We start from the raw sequence: 16,868 nt of genomic DNA, 5'->3' as shown, positions 1-16,868 counted from the left end.
GGGATTGCCACCACACTGGGCCAATTAAAATTTTTTTTTTTTTTTAACTGACTTTTGTTTATCAAGCAAATGCCTTTAAAGCACTGAACTATTTCTCCAGGCCCCTTGTTTTCAAAAATTATGTGTGTGAGAGAGAGAACATGTGCGTTGGTGTGCCAAGACCTCTTCCTACTGCAAACAAGTTCCAGATGCGTGTGTCACTTTGTGTACCTGGGCCTATGTGGATACTGGGGAACTGAACTCAGGCTAACAGGGTTTTTAAGCAAATCTCTGAGCCATCACCCTAGCTCCTGAGAATTCAAAGAGAACATAGACAGTTAAATAAAAATGTAATGAAAAAGTCAAACCGATAAAGGAAAATGTAGCCTTGAAAATGGCTCAGTGGTTAAAGGTGCTTGCTTACAAAGTCTGGGTTCAAACCACAGGGGGGAAAAAAACACAGAAACATAATGAGAGAAATGAGAGACACATAAAAACAGATAAACATTTGACTTACAAGAAGGGGAAAAATGGGCTGGAGGGGATGGCTCAGAGGTTAAGGTGCTTGCCTGCAAAACCTAGTGACCAGGGTTCAATTCCACAGTTCTCATGTAAATAAACCCAGATGCACAAAGTGGTACATGCATCTGGAATTCCTTTGTAGTAGTTGGAGGCTCTGGTGTACCCATTCTCTTTTCACTGTATCTCTCTCTGCTTACAAACAAATATTAAAAAAAAAAAAAAGAGGGAAAAAACTGTAAGTTTAAGAGCATAGAAAAAATTTAACAAAATTATAGAAGAAAACTTTTCAAATGTACTTAAAGAGAGGACCATTCAGGTACAAGAGGCATAAACAACACCAAATAGACAATATTAAAGAAGAAATTCCCTATGTCACATTATAGATAAAACACTACACACAGAAAGCAAAGAAAGAGAGTATCACTTACAAAGTGTGGCAGTTTTAATGGATGGACCCCAATATATTCATGATTTTATTAAAGTTTGTAATTTAGATCTGCAGCCATCTGGCTGGAGGAGATGTCACTGTGAGTGGATCCTAGGGTGTATTCTAAGGTGTGGGCAGTGGATTTGGAATTCTTGTCTAACAATATGTAAAGTGCCTAAGCTTTGTTTGCCTGGAGTTCCTAAGTGTGCTTGCTATGGTGCTGATGTGGCTTGTGGCTTTTTCTCTCTCTGCTTAGACCTATGAAAGTGGGCCAGCTTCTTCCACCATCATGGAACTTCCCCTACTTCAATAAATCTCTTCCTCCCATAACTGTGCCTAGTTTGGAAGTCCATCCCAGCGACATGAGGCTGTCTACTACACAAAGCTAAGCCCATCCAAATAACATCAAAAAGTCATACATATAGCAATGACAAATATAATGAGAAAGAAGTCAGGGAAGCAGGCTTATTTATAATAGCCACAAAAAAAAATCTTGGAATATTCCTAATCAAGGAAATGAAAGACCACTACAATGAAAACATTAAAACACTGAAGAAAGAAACTGAGGAAGACATGAGAAGATGGAAAGATCTCCCATGCTCAGTGACTGAAAGAACTAAAATCATGGAAATGGCCATCCAACCAAAAGCAATATATAGATTCAATGTAAGTCCAGTCAAAATTCCAACATCATTCTTCATAGCAATAAAAAAGTCTCAAAATTCATATGGAAGCACAAAAGGCTTCAGATAGCCGAAAGTACCCTCAGGGGGAAAAAAAAATGATTTCAGAATACACTAAAGCCACAGTAATAAAGAGCATGGTACCAGCACAAAAACAGACCCATACATCAATGAAATTAATAAAAGATCCAGGTGTAAGTTCAAATAACTACAGCCCTCTGATTTTTGGCAATGAAGCTAAAAACATACTGGAGAAAATACAAATGGTGCTGGAGACAGTGGGTAACTATATGTGGAAGAATGAATCCAGTTCCTCTTCTCTTATCCTGCATAAAATCAACTCTAAATGGACCAAGGACCCCAATTTAAGACCTGAAACTGTGTCAGGCAGAGTGGCACATGATTTTAGTACCAGTGTCAAGGGCCTAAGCTGGAGAAGGACATAAGTAACTCCATACTGTGAACTTATACAGAAGTTCAGCTTAGCTGGTACCTCAGGATATGGTGTCACCTACACTTGAACTTTATGCTTGATTTGCTTTAACAATAGGTCACCACAAGATAAGATGTTTTTCTTGCTATTGCTAAATGCAAGTTTTAGCTTCTGTATTAACTGCTGCTTAGTTGCAGTTTCAGGAGAGGGTTAGCTGCAGGAAGGGGAGATTCCAGAAAAGTTCCTGTTTTTAAAAAATCAACTGAAAGTAAGTAAGTAAGATGTGAAATCTTACGGTTTTCTCCTATAAAAGGAGCCCTGAAATACAGCCTGGCATTCAGGCTCCTTAGTTGGTATAGTTGCCAGCCAGCCAGCCAATAAAGATTCCTTTCTATTAATCTGTGTCCAAGTGGTATTTCCTGGGGGAAACACTTAGGAGGCTGAGGTAGGAGGATCACCATGAGTTCAAGGCCAGCCTGGACTACAAAGTGAATTCTAGGTCAGCCTGGGTGAGAGTGAGACCCTACCTCAAAAGACCAAAGAGGAAAAAAAAAAGAAAAAGACCTTGTGAAATAACAACTAGAGGAAAATAGTAGCAAGAACATGACAAGATATAAACATAGGGAAAGATTTCTCAATAAGACCCCAATAGCTGAGGGAACAAGACAACTACTACAAATGTATGAAACTAAAAAGCTACTGTGCAGCTAAGTAAACCACCATGCATCAATAGCCAAGCTACAGAATGAGAGAAAATCTTCACTAGCTATATCTGAAAGAGGTTTAATACCTAGACTACATAAATAACTAAAAAAACTAAGCAATAAAAAAAAAATGCCAGCTGTGCTGGCACATGCCTTTATTCCCAGCACTTGGGAAGCAGAGGTAGGAGGATCACTGTGAGTTTGAGGCCGGCCTGAGCCTACATGTAAATTCCAGGTCAGCCTGGGCTACAGTGGACTGAGACCCTACCTCAAAAGACAAAACACACACACACACACACACACACACACAACACCCAGGTGTGGTGGCACATGCCTTTAATCCCAGCACTCGGGAGGCAGAGGTAGGAGGATTTGCTGTGAGTTCCAGGCCACCCTGAGACTACATAGTGAATTCCAGTTCAGCCTGAGCTACAGTGAGACCCTACCTCAGGAACAAACAAACAAACAAACATCAACAACAAAAACAACAGCAACAAAATAATCAACCCACTCAAAAAATAGGCAAGGCTGACAGTTCTCAAAAGAAGAAATGCAGCCTATAAACCTCTCAAAATTGTTTGGCATTTTTAGCCATGAAGAAAATGCAAATTAAACCACTTTGAAATTGGATCTTATTGTAGGCAGAATGGCTATCATGAAACATTAAATGACAATAGCTGGCAAAGGTGTGGGAAAAGAGTCACTGTTACTGGGAATGAACACTTGAAAACAGCCACTGTGAAAACCAGTATGGAGGCTTCTCAAAAACTAAAAGTAGCTCTACCATCTGATTCAGCAATACTATTCCTGGGCATATACCCTAAAGACTCTACACTTTGCTATAGAGATTCTTGCTCAGCCATATTTGTTGTTATCTATTCACAATAGCTAGGCAATGGGACCAGCTCAGATGCCCATCATCTGATGATTAGATAATGAAGACATATGGTACATATACACAATGGAGTTCCATTCAGCAGTAAGAAAAAATGAAATTATGAAATTTACAGGAGAATAGATGGACCAGGAAAAAAATTATACTAAGTGAAGTAATCCAGGCTCAGAAAGACAAATGCCGCATCTGTCTCATGTGCAGATCCTAACAGGGAACAACTTGATTTAAGTTGTTGTAAGCATTAGTTGTAATGGTCAGAAAGCTAGAATGAAGCTTGGAAGAAGACAAGCAAGGAAGAATGAAAGGAGGGGACAGTAGATGGGCAAATGGAGGGAGTAGAAGAATCTGGGTGAAGGAAACCAGAGAAAGGGATGGACATACAAAATCAAAGATGGCATGAATTAGCAATACAGAAATATACTTCTTCGACAAAGACCTGAGTTCATTCCCAGAACCCACATTTTAAAAGAAAAATCTGGGGCTAGAAAGATGGCTTAGCAGTTAAGGCACTTGCCTGAAAAGCCAAAGGACCTAGGTTTGATTCCCCAGTACCCATGTCAAGCCAGATGAATAATGTGGTGCAAGAATCTGGAGTTTGGGGCTGGGGAGATGGCTTAGCGGTTAAGCACTTGCCTGTGAAGCCTAAGGACCCCGGTTCAAGGCTCAGTTCCCCAGGACCCACGTTAGCCAGATGCACAAGGGGGTGCACGCATCTGGAGTTTGTTTGCAGTGGCGGGAGGCCCTGGCATGCCCATTCTCTCTCTTCTCTCCCTGTCTGCCTCTTTCTCTCTCTGTTACTATCAAATAAATAAATAAATAATTTAAAAAAGTATATATATATATATACATATATACATATATATATATACATATATATATATATATATATATATATATATATATATATATATATTTCTTCATTAGCTAATTTAAAAGATTTGTTTAGGATAGGGATATTGCTCAGCAGTTAAAGAGCTGTCTTGCAAAGCCTAAAGACCAGGATTAAACTCCTACATGAAGCCAGATGCACAAAGTGGTGCATGTATCTGGAGTTCATTTGCAGTGAGTGGTAAGAGTACCGGGAATGCCTATTCTCATTCTCTCTCTCCTCTCAAATGAATGAGTGAATGAGTAAGTGAATAAATTTTAAAAAGATCTCTCATAAAAAATGAACTGAGGGCTGGAGAGATGGCTTAGTGGTCAAGATATTTGCCTGCAAAGTCAAAGCAGCCAGGTTTGCTTCCTCAGAACCCACATAGGCCAGATGCATAAGGTTGTGCATGTGTCTGGAGTTTGCAGAGGCTAGAGGCCCTAGAATGCCCATTCTCTCTTTTCCTCCCTCTCTCTCAAATAAATAAATAAAAATATTAATAAAAATTAAAAAAAAAATTTAAAAATGAGCTGAGAGAGAGGGATAGTTTGGGCAGAAGTACCCTGCTGGGGTAATCAGAGTAAGCTTTACCCTAGAACCACAAGCTATTGCTAGTAAATCCCAGTGCCAGAATTGGGTCACTCCCCACCCCCACATACACCTTTGGTCAAGGAGTCCCACAAGGCCCCCAGAACAATATAGGCACTTGGTTACCCACAAAAACTAAATGGTAAGACTATTGCTGAAGACAAAACAGACTGTGGTCACAGGACATTGAGAAATCAAGCTGGAACTGAAATGGAAGCTCCTGATATTATACTGCTGGAAATCACTATGCTAGTTACTAGGGGGTCAAAGTCACCAACAGGGTAAACAAGAAATAGATCCTGCAAGCTATAAAATCAACCAGCCAGGCAAGATGTATCAAAGAGTGCAATTGTGGCACGTAATTGGATATGAGGCTCCCTTCAGTACGAATTTATGTCTGGCACTGAAAACTGAGCCAGAAACCTATGGCTTGGAAGGTCATAGATCTTAGATGGAAACTTCGACTGTTCTTTGGCTAAATGGAGAAGTCACTATGTTTATCCTCTTTGATCAATGGTACTCTCACTCTTGGTTAGAGAACCTTGTTTACACAGATGGCAACAGACAGTGGGGAGTCTCAATACTCTTCAAAATGACAAGAGGAGAAAGCAAAATGCATAGCATGGGATGAGTCATCTCTATCACACCTGCTAGAACACAGGAAACAATACAGTGGAAGTGGCAGATTAAATGAGTACCGCTCTCATTGTTAGCCTGAAAACAGCTTCTACAAGGAATTAGAGGTAGACACAGAAGAAACTCAAAATTATCAAAGCAGAAAATAAGAGGGTGCCAAGAGCTTAATAGTAAAGAAGAATTCTTTTCTTTTTTAATTTTACTTTTTTAGTTTAGAGAGAGTGCAAGAGAGAAACAGAGAGGAGAGATAAAGAATTGGCACTTGAGGGCCTCAGCCACTGCAACTGAACTCCAGACACTTTGGCTACCTATTGCACATGTGCAACCTTGTGCTTGCCTCACCTTTGTGCATCTGGCTAATGTGGAGAATGGAACATAGGTCATTAAGCTTTGCAGGCAAGCACCTTAATGACTAAGCCATCTCTCTAGCCCAGTAAAGGAGATTTCTAACATGCCCTCCAGCACTTCAGAACACAGGACAAAAATAAGGTAAAAGCCTCAGAATGGGAAGGTGTAGTGTGACATCTTCCCCACATGAACTGACTGGTGCATTCATGCCCCCACGGTGATTACCAATATCCCCACTGAGAACCCTCAGTGGACTATGGAGATGGAGCAGAGGGGGTGAAAGGATAGGACCAATTTTCAGTATGTTCATATATTAACATTCCCAATAAAATTTATAAAAAAGAAAAAATAATAACAAAAACAAAATCTTAGGGAGGTGTGTTCATTAAGGTCTTCTCTGAATTTCACACAAAAATAACACAATCCTTTACCAATTTATTATATTGCTTTAATATAATTTTTCTCACCTAAATTATATGTAATGACTATTTCTTGGACTTTTGGGGTGCTAGGGAAAGATTCACAAATGCTGGCAAGTGCTCTTCCAATGAGTCACACCACCAGTCCAGTGGCTTTGGTTCTTAAAGAATAAAAAGTCTGTCTAGAAGCTATAGTTAGCAAATTTCAAATTCTACTGTGTCTACATATAATTTAATGTTTTTGCTTTGTTTTGATGATGCTGGGGATCTAACTCAGGACCTTGTGTAAGCTAGGCAAGTGTTTTATCATACAGCCACCCCCACCAGTGACTTTAAATGTGCTAACAAACCCCAAGAGTAACCTTGAGAGTGGCTAGGCCTTACAGTCCGTTGCTGGGGCTTGTCTGCAAAACCATACTCAAGAAGCAAATTTGGGCTACAGAGCTGGTTTAGTAGTTAAGGCATATAGTTTAAGAACCCAGGTTCGATTCCTCAGTACCCACACAAGCCAGATGTACAAGATGGCCCTGGTATGCCCATTCTCTATCTACCTCTTTCTCTCTCTCTCAAATAAATAAATAGGGCTGGAGAGATGGCTCAGCAGTTAAGGCGCTTGCCTGTAATGCCTAATAATCTGAGTTCAATTTCCTAGTACTTGTGTAAAGCCAGGTGCACAAAGTGGTGCATACTTCTAGAGTTCATTTGCAGTGGCTAGAGGTTCTGATGCATCCTCTCTTTCCCCTTGGAAATAAATAAATAAAATATATTTTTTAATTTATTTATTTATATGCAAGGAGAGAGAGGGGAAAAGGAGAGAGAGAGAATGAATATGGGTGTGCCAGGGCCTCCAACCACTGCAAACGAACTCCAGCGCATGTACCCCTTGTGCATCTGGCTTACGTGAGTCCTGGGGAATCGAACCTGGGTCCTTTGGCTTCACAGGCAAGCGCCTTATCAGCTATGCCATCTCTCCAGCTCCAGATAAAATATTTTTAAAAAGCAAAAGTTGCTGGGCATGGTGGCACATGCCTTTAATCCCAGCATTTGGGAGGCAGAGGTAGGAGGATTGCCATGAGTTCAAGGCCAGCCTGAGACTCCATAGTGAATTCCAGGTCAGCCTGAGCTAGAGTGAAACCCTACCTTGGGAAAAAAAACAAAAAACAAAAAACAAAAAACCAACAACAACAACAAAGCAAAAGTTAAGGAAACATTTCAAGTTGACAGGACCTGTCAACAAAGATTTCAAAATAGTAAAATTTCTGGTAGGTGCAGACATCGTGCACATGCAGAAAAATGCAAAGCAAAACAACTTTTTTATGCCAATTGGTCAAGTCACCTGAAGGCATGACAAATTACCAAATGGGATCCTGTCTGCAATGTGTGAATGGTCACAACTACAATATAAGGTCTGTGTGAATATTCACAACTACAATTATAAGCTGGGCATAGTGGAACAAGCCTGTAATCTCAATACTTTCAAGTCTTAGGCAGGAGCGACACTGGAGTTATAGGCCATCCTGGGGTACATAAGGACCCTGTCTAAAACCAAAACACAGGGCTACAGACATGGCTCAGTTTCCTGTGTTCATGTATTCCTGAGACCCCATGCAAACTGATGGGCATGGCAACATATGTCTGTAGTATCAGTTCTGAGTCCTGGGGCTCATGAAACTGGCAAAGCTTATAATCAGTGAATAGACATCTCAAGTAAACAAATGGATAAGCAATGGAGGGGGGTACACCAGTTGTCCTTTTCTTGCCTCTGCACAAATATCTGGGACATAGCATCTGCACACACATGCATACCTACTACACACATAAACACAAATAAATAATAAAAAAACTACAAAATATGTAGCCTTGAATTTATGATCCTAAAGCCTCTACCTCCCAAAACTGTAAGTATGCATCACTTCACCAGGTTTACTCAGTGCTGGGGTTCAAACTCAGAACTTCAAGGCATGCCAGGCAAACACTTTCATGATTGAGCTTTTGCCATAGCTCATTAATAGTTTATTTTATTTTTAATATTAATTAATTTAATTAATTGATATTTCTTTTTTTTTTTTTTTATTTTATCTAGATCTTTTTTTTTTTTTTTTTTTTATTTTAAATTTTTATTAACATTTTCCATGATTATAAAATATATCCCATGGTAATTCCCTCCCTCCCCACCCCCACACTTTCCCGTTTGAAATTCCATTCTCAATCATATTACCTCCCCATTACAATCATTGTAATTACATATATACAATATCAACCTATTAAGTATCCTCCTCCCTTCCTTTCTCCACCCTTTATGTCTCCTTTTCAACTTACTGGCCTCTGCTACTAAGTATTTTCATTCTCACACAGAAGCCCAGTCATCTGTAGCTAGGATCCCCATATGAGGGAGAACATGTGGCGCTTGGCTTTCTGGGCCTGGGTTACCTGACTTAGTATAATACTTTCCAGGTCCATCCATTTTTCTGCAAATTTCATAACTTCATTTTTCTTTACCGCTGAGTAGAACTCCATTGTATAAATGTACCACATCTTCATTATCCACTCATCTGTTGAGGGACATCTAGGCTGGTTCCATTTCCCAGCTATTATAAGTTGAGCAGCAATAAACATGGTTGAGCATGTACTTCTAAGGAAATGAGATGAGTCCTTTGGATATATGCCTAGGAGTGCTATAGCTGGGTCATATGGTAGATCAATCTCTAGCTGCTTTAGGAACCTCCACACTGTTTTCCACAATGGCTGGACCAGATTGCATTCCCACCAGCAGTGCAGAAGGGTTCCTTTTTTTCCACATCCCCGCCAACATTTATGATCATTTGTTTTCATGATGGTGGCCAATCTGACAGGAGTGAGATGGAATCTCAGTGTAGTTTTAATCTGCATTTCCCTGATGACTAGTGACGTAGAACATTTTTTTAGGTGCTTATATGCCATTCGTATTTCTTCCTTTGAGAACTCTCTATTTAGCTCCTTAGCCCATTTTTTGATTGGCCTGTTTGATTCCTTATTAGTTAACTTTTTGAGTTCTTTGTATATCCTAGATATTAATCCTTTATCAGATATATAGCTGGCGAAGATTTTTTCCCATTCTGTAGGTTGCCTCTTTGCTTTTTTCACTGTGTCCTTTGCGGTGCAAAATCTTTGTAATTTCATTAGGTCCCAGTGGTTAATCTGTGGTTTTATTGCCTGAGCAATTGGGGTTGTATTTAGAAAGTCTTTGCCAAGACCAATATGTTGGAGGGTTTCCCCTACTTTTTCCTCTAGCAGTTTCAAAGTTTCCGGTCTGATGTTAAGGTCTTTAATCCATTTGGACTTAATTCTTGTGCATGGCGAGATAGAAGAATCTATTTTCATCCTTCTGCAGATATTTATCCAGTTTTCAAAACACCATTTGCTGAAGAGGCTGTCTCTTCTCCAATGAGTATTTTTGGCATTTTTATCGAATATCAGGTGGCTATAGCTACTTGGGCTTACATCTGGGTCCTCTATTCTGTTCCACTGATCTACATGTCTGTTTTTGTGCCAGTACCATGCTGTTTTTGTTACTATGGCTCTGTAGTATAGGTTAAAATCAGGTATGGTGATACCACCAGCCTCTTTTTTGTTGCTCAGTATTATTTTAGATATTCGAGGTTTTTTATGATTCCAAATGAATTTTTGGATTGTTTTTTCTATTTCCATGAAGAAAGCCTTTGGAATTTTGATAGGGATTGCATTAAATGTGTAGATTGCTTTAGGTAAGATTGCCATTTTCACGATATTGATTCTTCCAAGCCAGGAACAAGGGATGTTTCTCCACTTTCTAGTGTCTTCTGCAATTTCTCGCTTGAGTGTCTTAAAGTTCTCATTGTATAGATTCTTTACTTCCTTAGTTAGGTTTATTCCAAGGTATTTTATTTTTTTTGATGCAATTGTGAATGGGAGTGATTCTCTGATTTCATCCTCTGTGTGTTTGTTGTTAGCATATATGAAGGCTACTGATTTCTGTGTATTTATTTTGTATCCTGCTACATTGCTGTAGGTTTTGATTAGCTCTAACAGCTTGCTAGTAGAGTCTTTAGGGTCCTTTATGTATAGAATCATGTCATCTGCAAATAGTGATAACTTGATTTCTTCCTTTCCAATTTGTATCCCTTTTATGTGTGTCTCTTGCCTTATTGCTATGGCTAAGACTTCCAAAACTATATTAAATAGAAGTGGAGACAGTGGACACCCTTGTCTTGTTCCTGATTTTAGTGGAAAAGCTTCCAGTTTTTCCCCATTTAGTAATATGTTGGCTGTAGGCTTGTCATAAATAGCCTTTATTATATTGAGATATGTTCCTTCTATTCCCAGTCTCTGTAGGACTTTTATCATGAAGGGATGTTGGATTTTGTCAAATGCTTTCTCTGCATCTAATGAGATGATCATGTGGTTTTTGTCCTTCAACCCATTTATGTGATGTATTACATTTATAGATTTGCGTATGTTGAACCATCCCTGCATCTCTGGGATAAAGCCTACTTGGTCAGGGTGAATGATCTTTTTGATATACTCTTGTATTCTGTTTGCCAAGATTTTGTTGAGAATTTTTGCATCTATGTTCATGAGGGAGATTGGTCTGTAATTTTCTTTTTTTGTTCTATCTTTGCCTGGTTTTGGTATCAGGGTGATGCTGGCCTCATAGAAGGAGTTTGGTAGGATTCCTTCTTTTTCTATTTCCTGGAAAAGCTTAAGAAGCAATGGTGTTAGCTCTTCCTTAAAAGTCTGGTAAAATTCAGCAGTGAATCCATCCGGGCCTGGGCTTTTTTTAGTTGGGAGATTATTGATAACTGCTCGGATCTCCATGTTTGTTATAGGTCTATTTAAGTGATTAATCTCATTTTGATTTAATTTAGGTAGGTCATATAGATCAAGGAAATCATCCATTTCTTTCAGATTTTCATACTTTGTGGAGTATATGCTTTTATAGTATGTCCCTATAATTTTTTGAATTTCTCTGGAATCTGTTGTGATGTTACCTTGTTCATCTCTGATTTTATTAATTTGTGTCTCTTCTCTCTTTCTTTTGGTCAGATTTGCTAAGGGTTTATCAATCTTGTTTATCCTTTCAAAGAACCAACTCTTTGTTTCATTAATTCTTTGGATTGTTCTTTTTGTTTCTATTTCATTAATTTCTGCCCTAATCTTTATTATTTCTTCCCGTCTACTACTTTTTGGTTTGCCTTGTTCTTCTTTTTCCAAGGCTTTAAGGCGAAGCATTAGGTCGTTTACTTGCGACCTTTCTAATTTCTTAATATAGGCACTTAAGGCTATAAATTTACCTCTTAGAACTGCCTTCATTGTGTCCCAGAGATTTTGGTATGTTGTGTTCTCATTATCATTTGACTCTATAAATTTTTTGATTTCCTTTTTGATTTCTTCATTGACCCACTCATCATTTAGTAGTGTATTGTTTAGCTTCCATGATTTTGTGTATGCCCTGTAGCCTTTCTTGCTACTGATTTGTAGTTTAATTCCATTGTGGTCAGATAGAATGCAAGGAATTATTTCAATTTTCCTGAATTTGTTAAGATTTGCTTTGTGTCCTAATATATGGTCTATTTTAGAGAATGTTCCATGTGCTGCTGAAAAGAATGTATAGTCTGCAGCCTTTGGATGAAATGTCCTGTATATATCTGTTAGGTCCATATCTTCTATGACCTCATTTAGTCCAGATGCCTCTCTGTTTATTCTTTCCCTGGATGACCTGTCAATTGATGAGAGTGGGGTGTTAAAGTCACCCACCACCACCGTGTTTGGTGTTATCTGTGACCTTAGTTCTAATAGTGTTTGTTTGACGAATTTGGGAGCCCCCATGTTAGGTGCATATATGTTTAGGATTGTAATGTCCTCCTGTTGGAGTGTGCCCTTAATCAATATAAAGTGACCTTCCTTATCTTTTTTGACTAACTTCGGGCTAAAGTCCACCCTGTCTGATATTAGGATAGCAACCCCTGCTTGTTTTCTAGGCCCATTTGCTTGAAACACCGTCTTCCAACCTTTCATCCTAAGATAATGTCTATCCTTTGTAGAAAGGTGAGTTTCTTGAAGACAACAAATTGTAGGATCCTGCTTTTTAACCCAGTCTGCAAATCTATGTCTTTTCGTTGGGGCATTGAGACCGTTGATATTAAGAGATATTATTGAAAGGTGTGTATTTATGTTTGCCATTTGTGTGTGTGTGTGTGTGTTACTTGTTCTACCTGTGCTCTCTTCTGTTAACTGGTATTTGAGTATGGCTGGTTTTTTCTAGGTTCCTTATATGTGTGCTTTTCCTTTTGTTCAGCATGGAGGATTCTATCAAGTATTTTCTGTAGAGCTGGTTTTGTCTTCAGATATTCCTTTAACCTGTTTTTGTCATGGAATGTCTTTATTTCTCCATCTATTTGGATGGATAACTTTGCAGGATAAAGTAACCTTGGTTGACAGTTGTTATCTTTCAGAACTTGGAATATATCACTCCAGGCCCTTCTGGCTTTAAAAGTTTGTGTTGAATAATCTGCTGTAATCCTGATGGGCTTGCTTTTGTAGGTAACTTGATTTTTCTCTCTAACTGCTTTCAATATTTTTTCTTTGGTTTGTGTGTTTGGAAGTTTGAGTATAATGTGGCGAGGAGAGTTTCTTTCTGGGTTTTGTCTGGCTGGGGTTCTAAAGGCTTCCTGTATCTGTATTGGCACCTCTTTCCCAATTTGGGGAAAATTTTCCTCTATGATTTTGTTGAAGATGCCTACTATGCCTCTGGAGTGGAATTCTTCTCCTTCTACTATGCCCTGAATTCTTATATTGGATCTTTTCATAGTGTCCCGAATATCTTGAAATTCCCACTCATACTTTTCTATAAGTTTGTCTTTCTCTTTGTTGGACTGCATTAGGTCTGCCACCTGATCTTCTAGCTTAGATATTCTGTCTTCTCCCTCATCCATCCTACTGGTGAGATTTTCTACAGAGTTTTTTATTTCATTAACTGTGTTCTTCATTGCTAGTAATTCTGACTGGTTTTTCTTTATTATTTCTATTTCTCTATTTATGTCTTGTATTGCCTTCTTTATTTCATTAAATTGGTGTCCTGCCTCTTCTTTGATTCCTTTGATTTCCTCTTTGATTTCCTCTTTGATTTCTTCTTTGATTGTTTTCATGTGTTCTTTGACCTCTTTGAACATATTTATAATTATTCTTTTGAACTCTTTCTCAGGCATTTCCTCTAACTCTTTCTCACTGGAGGACATTTCTGATGCATTAATACTTTTAGATGGATTTATATCGTCTTGCTTTTTAGTGTTTCTTGTGTTATAATGTATATATTTTTGCATCTTGGATTAAGTGAATGCTTGGATTTTCTAGCTAGCTGTGTATTCTTAGCTGTATCAATTGATTTGGTGTAATATATTTTCAGGGTAGGACCTTAAGGTAGTGGAATAATATACTGGTAGATTCTAAAATTTAGCTAAACACTGTACCCATTCCATCAAAAACAGCCCCGAGTATGTATGCAAGAGTAGTTATTATAATGACCAGATCCTCTATCAACAAAGAGGTTTAGATTTCTGGTCTGTTGAGGTATCCAAGTCAGCTTGTGACCAAGTGAGACCCTTCCCTGGTGCAATCCCAGTTACCTTGGGTGATTGTGGTCTCAGTCAAGTTGCTGCCTGGGACGTCGGGCTGCTGTTCTGATTTCTGGAGCTGGGCACTTGCTTTTCCTACGGGGCAAACCGAGCCTCTGCCGCCGTCTCTGCAGCTGTTGTAGGCGCCACCCCCGGAGCCCCCACCGCTGCTGAAGCTGCCGTTGCCGTGTCCACCGGTGCTGCTCCCCCGAAGTCGCTGCTGTGGGATCTGTCACCGCTGCCGCTCCTGGGTCCGCTGCTGCTGGGGCCACTGGTACTGGTGCTGGAGCCGCTGAAGTTGCTGCCAAATTCTGCTCCTGCTTGGGTCCCGCCGTCAGCCCAAGTTGGCGTGGCCGGGTCCCGGGCCGCTGCTGTGTTCGCTGGAGCTGGGTTCAGGCGGCAGGGGAGGGGAGGGAGCCGCGCTGTTCTGGTTGTATCGTTTCTCCACGTGTGCTTTTACCTCGCGGTCTGCTCCTCCCTCCGTTGCTCGCTGCCGCTCTCCCCTCACGTTTCCCGAGTTGCGGAGGGCGCGGTGTGAGGGGAAAATCCCGCACCTGGCTTGTCCTGCGGCTCGAGCCAAGAGTCCGGCGGTTTTCTGCCGCTCCGCGGTTGCGGCGGGTAGTCGAGCGGCCCGGAGCCGCTGTTCCCGCCTGTGCAGGCTCTGGATGCTCTGGAACTCTTCTACTTCTCCGCTGCCGCCTCAACTTCCTATACACCTCACTTTTTAGTAAAAGTGTGTATTTTGCTGAGTTTTTTTTGGTCTTCCCCCCCCAGGCTGTTTTTGCGTGGTACCTACGCCGCCATCTTAACCGGAAGTCTGATATTTCTTAATATTTACTTATTTATTTGCAGGGAGGGAAGACGGAAAGATGGGTGCACCAGACACATGCACACCACTTTGTGCAACACAGGGCTTTACATGGGTACTGGGGGAAATCAAACCCAGATCATTAGACTTTGCAAACAAGTGCCTTTAACTGATGAGCCATGTCCCCAGGCCCCGCCCTTTTTGTTGTTGTTGTTGTTGTTTTTCAAGGGAGGGTCTCACTCTAGTCCAGGCTGACCTAGAATTCACTATGTAGTCTCAGGGTGGCCTTGAACTTATGGCTATCCTTCTAGCTCTGCCTCCTGAGTGCTGGGATTAAAGGTATACACCACCATGTCCAGCTTCCCAGCCCCTTTTTGTTTGTTTTGAGAAACGGTGTTAACCTAGGCTAACCTAAAATTCACTATGTAGTTCAGGCTAACAACCACAAGTGAGTCTCTTGCCTCAGCACCACATAAGAACAAGGATTACAAGGTATGTACTTACCACACCCAACTTAGTCAATGCACATTTTTTCTTAAAGGTAGGGTCTCACTCTAGCCCAGACTGAACTGGAACTCACTTTGTAGTCCCAGGCTGGTATCAAACTCACAGCAACCCTTCTACTTCTTACCTGAAGGCCAGCCTGAACTATGGGGTGAAATTATCTTTAAAAAAACGTGGGACCTATTATTTGTAACAGAATGTAGAGAAAAAACGATTCTAGGCTTAGAATCCTGAAGCTACCTTAGTAAATCTCATGAAAAACACAAATAATTATTAAAATCCAATTCCTACAAAATTTTAAGTATTATTATTTATTTATTTGAGACACAGAGACAGAGATAGAAAGAATGATGTGCCAGGGCCTCCAGCCACTCCAAATGAACTCCAGACACATGTGTCACCTTGTGCATGGCTTACATGGGTCCTGGGGAATTGAACCTGAGTCCTTTGATTTGCAAGCAAGTGCCTTAACCACTCAGCCATCCCTCCAGTCCACCTACAAAATTTTAAACAAGGTTAAATAAGACTGCTTTATAGAGCCCTTGATATAGTCTGGAATGGCATGTATCCAAAATAATGGCATTTACTACAGAAGGGCTTGTATATAACAATCAGTTCAGCATTAGAGCATACTTCCAACACTAAAATTTTAAGGTGAGTGTATGCTTACCCTCTGGTATGTTCTGAGGAAGCTTATAATTAAAATCAGTTGAGAAATCTGGCCCTTCACAGAGTCGATGACATGCTATTGGGAAAACAGGTTCTAGGAGAGCAAGGCGAGATTCAAAGTAGTCCCTAATTGTTTCCTCTGCCACTCTTGAAAGCCTAATAAGAGAAGAAAAGATTGTTAATATAACTTTGTGTGCTGGCTCACATCTATAATTCCAGAACTAAGAAAACTAAGAAGGACTGCCTCAAGTTCCAGACCAGTCTAGACTACAGAGTAAGACCTTGTCTCAAAAAAAAAAAAAAAAAAGTTAACGTATGTATAGTGAAATTTCCAACTGTACCCCATAAATAAGTATAATCGATTGTTAATTTTCAAATTAGGGCAAGGATCAGCAGTTAGGTACTTGATTGCAAAGCCTGTTGGTCCAGGTTTGATTTCCCAATACCCACATAAAGCCAGATATACAAAGTAGTGCATGTATCTGGAGTTTATTTGCACCATTAATAGTCACTTGGCAAACCTATATAGTCTTTCTCTCTCCCTCAAATAAGTAAATAAAAATATGTCTAAAAAAGAAGGGTGGCACATGCCTTTAATCCCAGAACTTGGGAGGCAGAGGTAGGAGTATCGCTGTGAGTTTGCGGCCAGCCTAAGAATAAAGAGTAAATTCCAGGTCAGCCTGAGCTAGAGCCAGACCCTACCTTAAAACCAAATAAAATAAATTAACGAATGCTTAAGAGGCAGAAAATGTTA

General features: G+C 40.0%; 1 protein-coding gene across 1 annotated transcript in view; it reads right to left on the bottom strand.

The window, feature by feature from the left end:
• The window catches only part of Mphosph8 (M-phase phosphoprotein 8), a 113,129-nt gene that overhangs the window by 21,168 nt on the left and 75,093 nt on the right, over positions 1-16,868 (bottom strand). Inside the window, exon 11 of the mRNA XM_045145517.1 lies at positions 16,116-16,270. Within this exon, the coding sequence (XP_045001452.1) occupies positions 16,116-16,270 (155 nt within the window). The remainder of the gene's footprint in view (positions 1-16,115; positions 16,271-16,868) is intronic.

The sequence above is a fragment of the Jaculus jaculus genome, chromosome 3 (assembly GCF_020740685.1).
Source record: "Jaculus jaculus isolate mJacJac1 chromosome 3, mJacJac1.mat.Y.cur, whole genome shotgun sequence".
Taxonomy (NCBI): domain Eukaryota; kingdom Metazoa; phylum Chordata; class Mammalia; order Rodentia; family Dipodidae; genus Jaculus; species Jaculus jaculus.
Note: the sequence above shows the minus strand (reverse complement) of the source record. Positions and strands in the feature narration are given on the sequence as shown.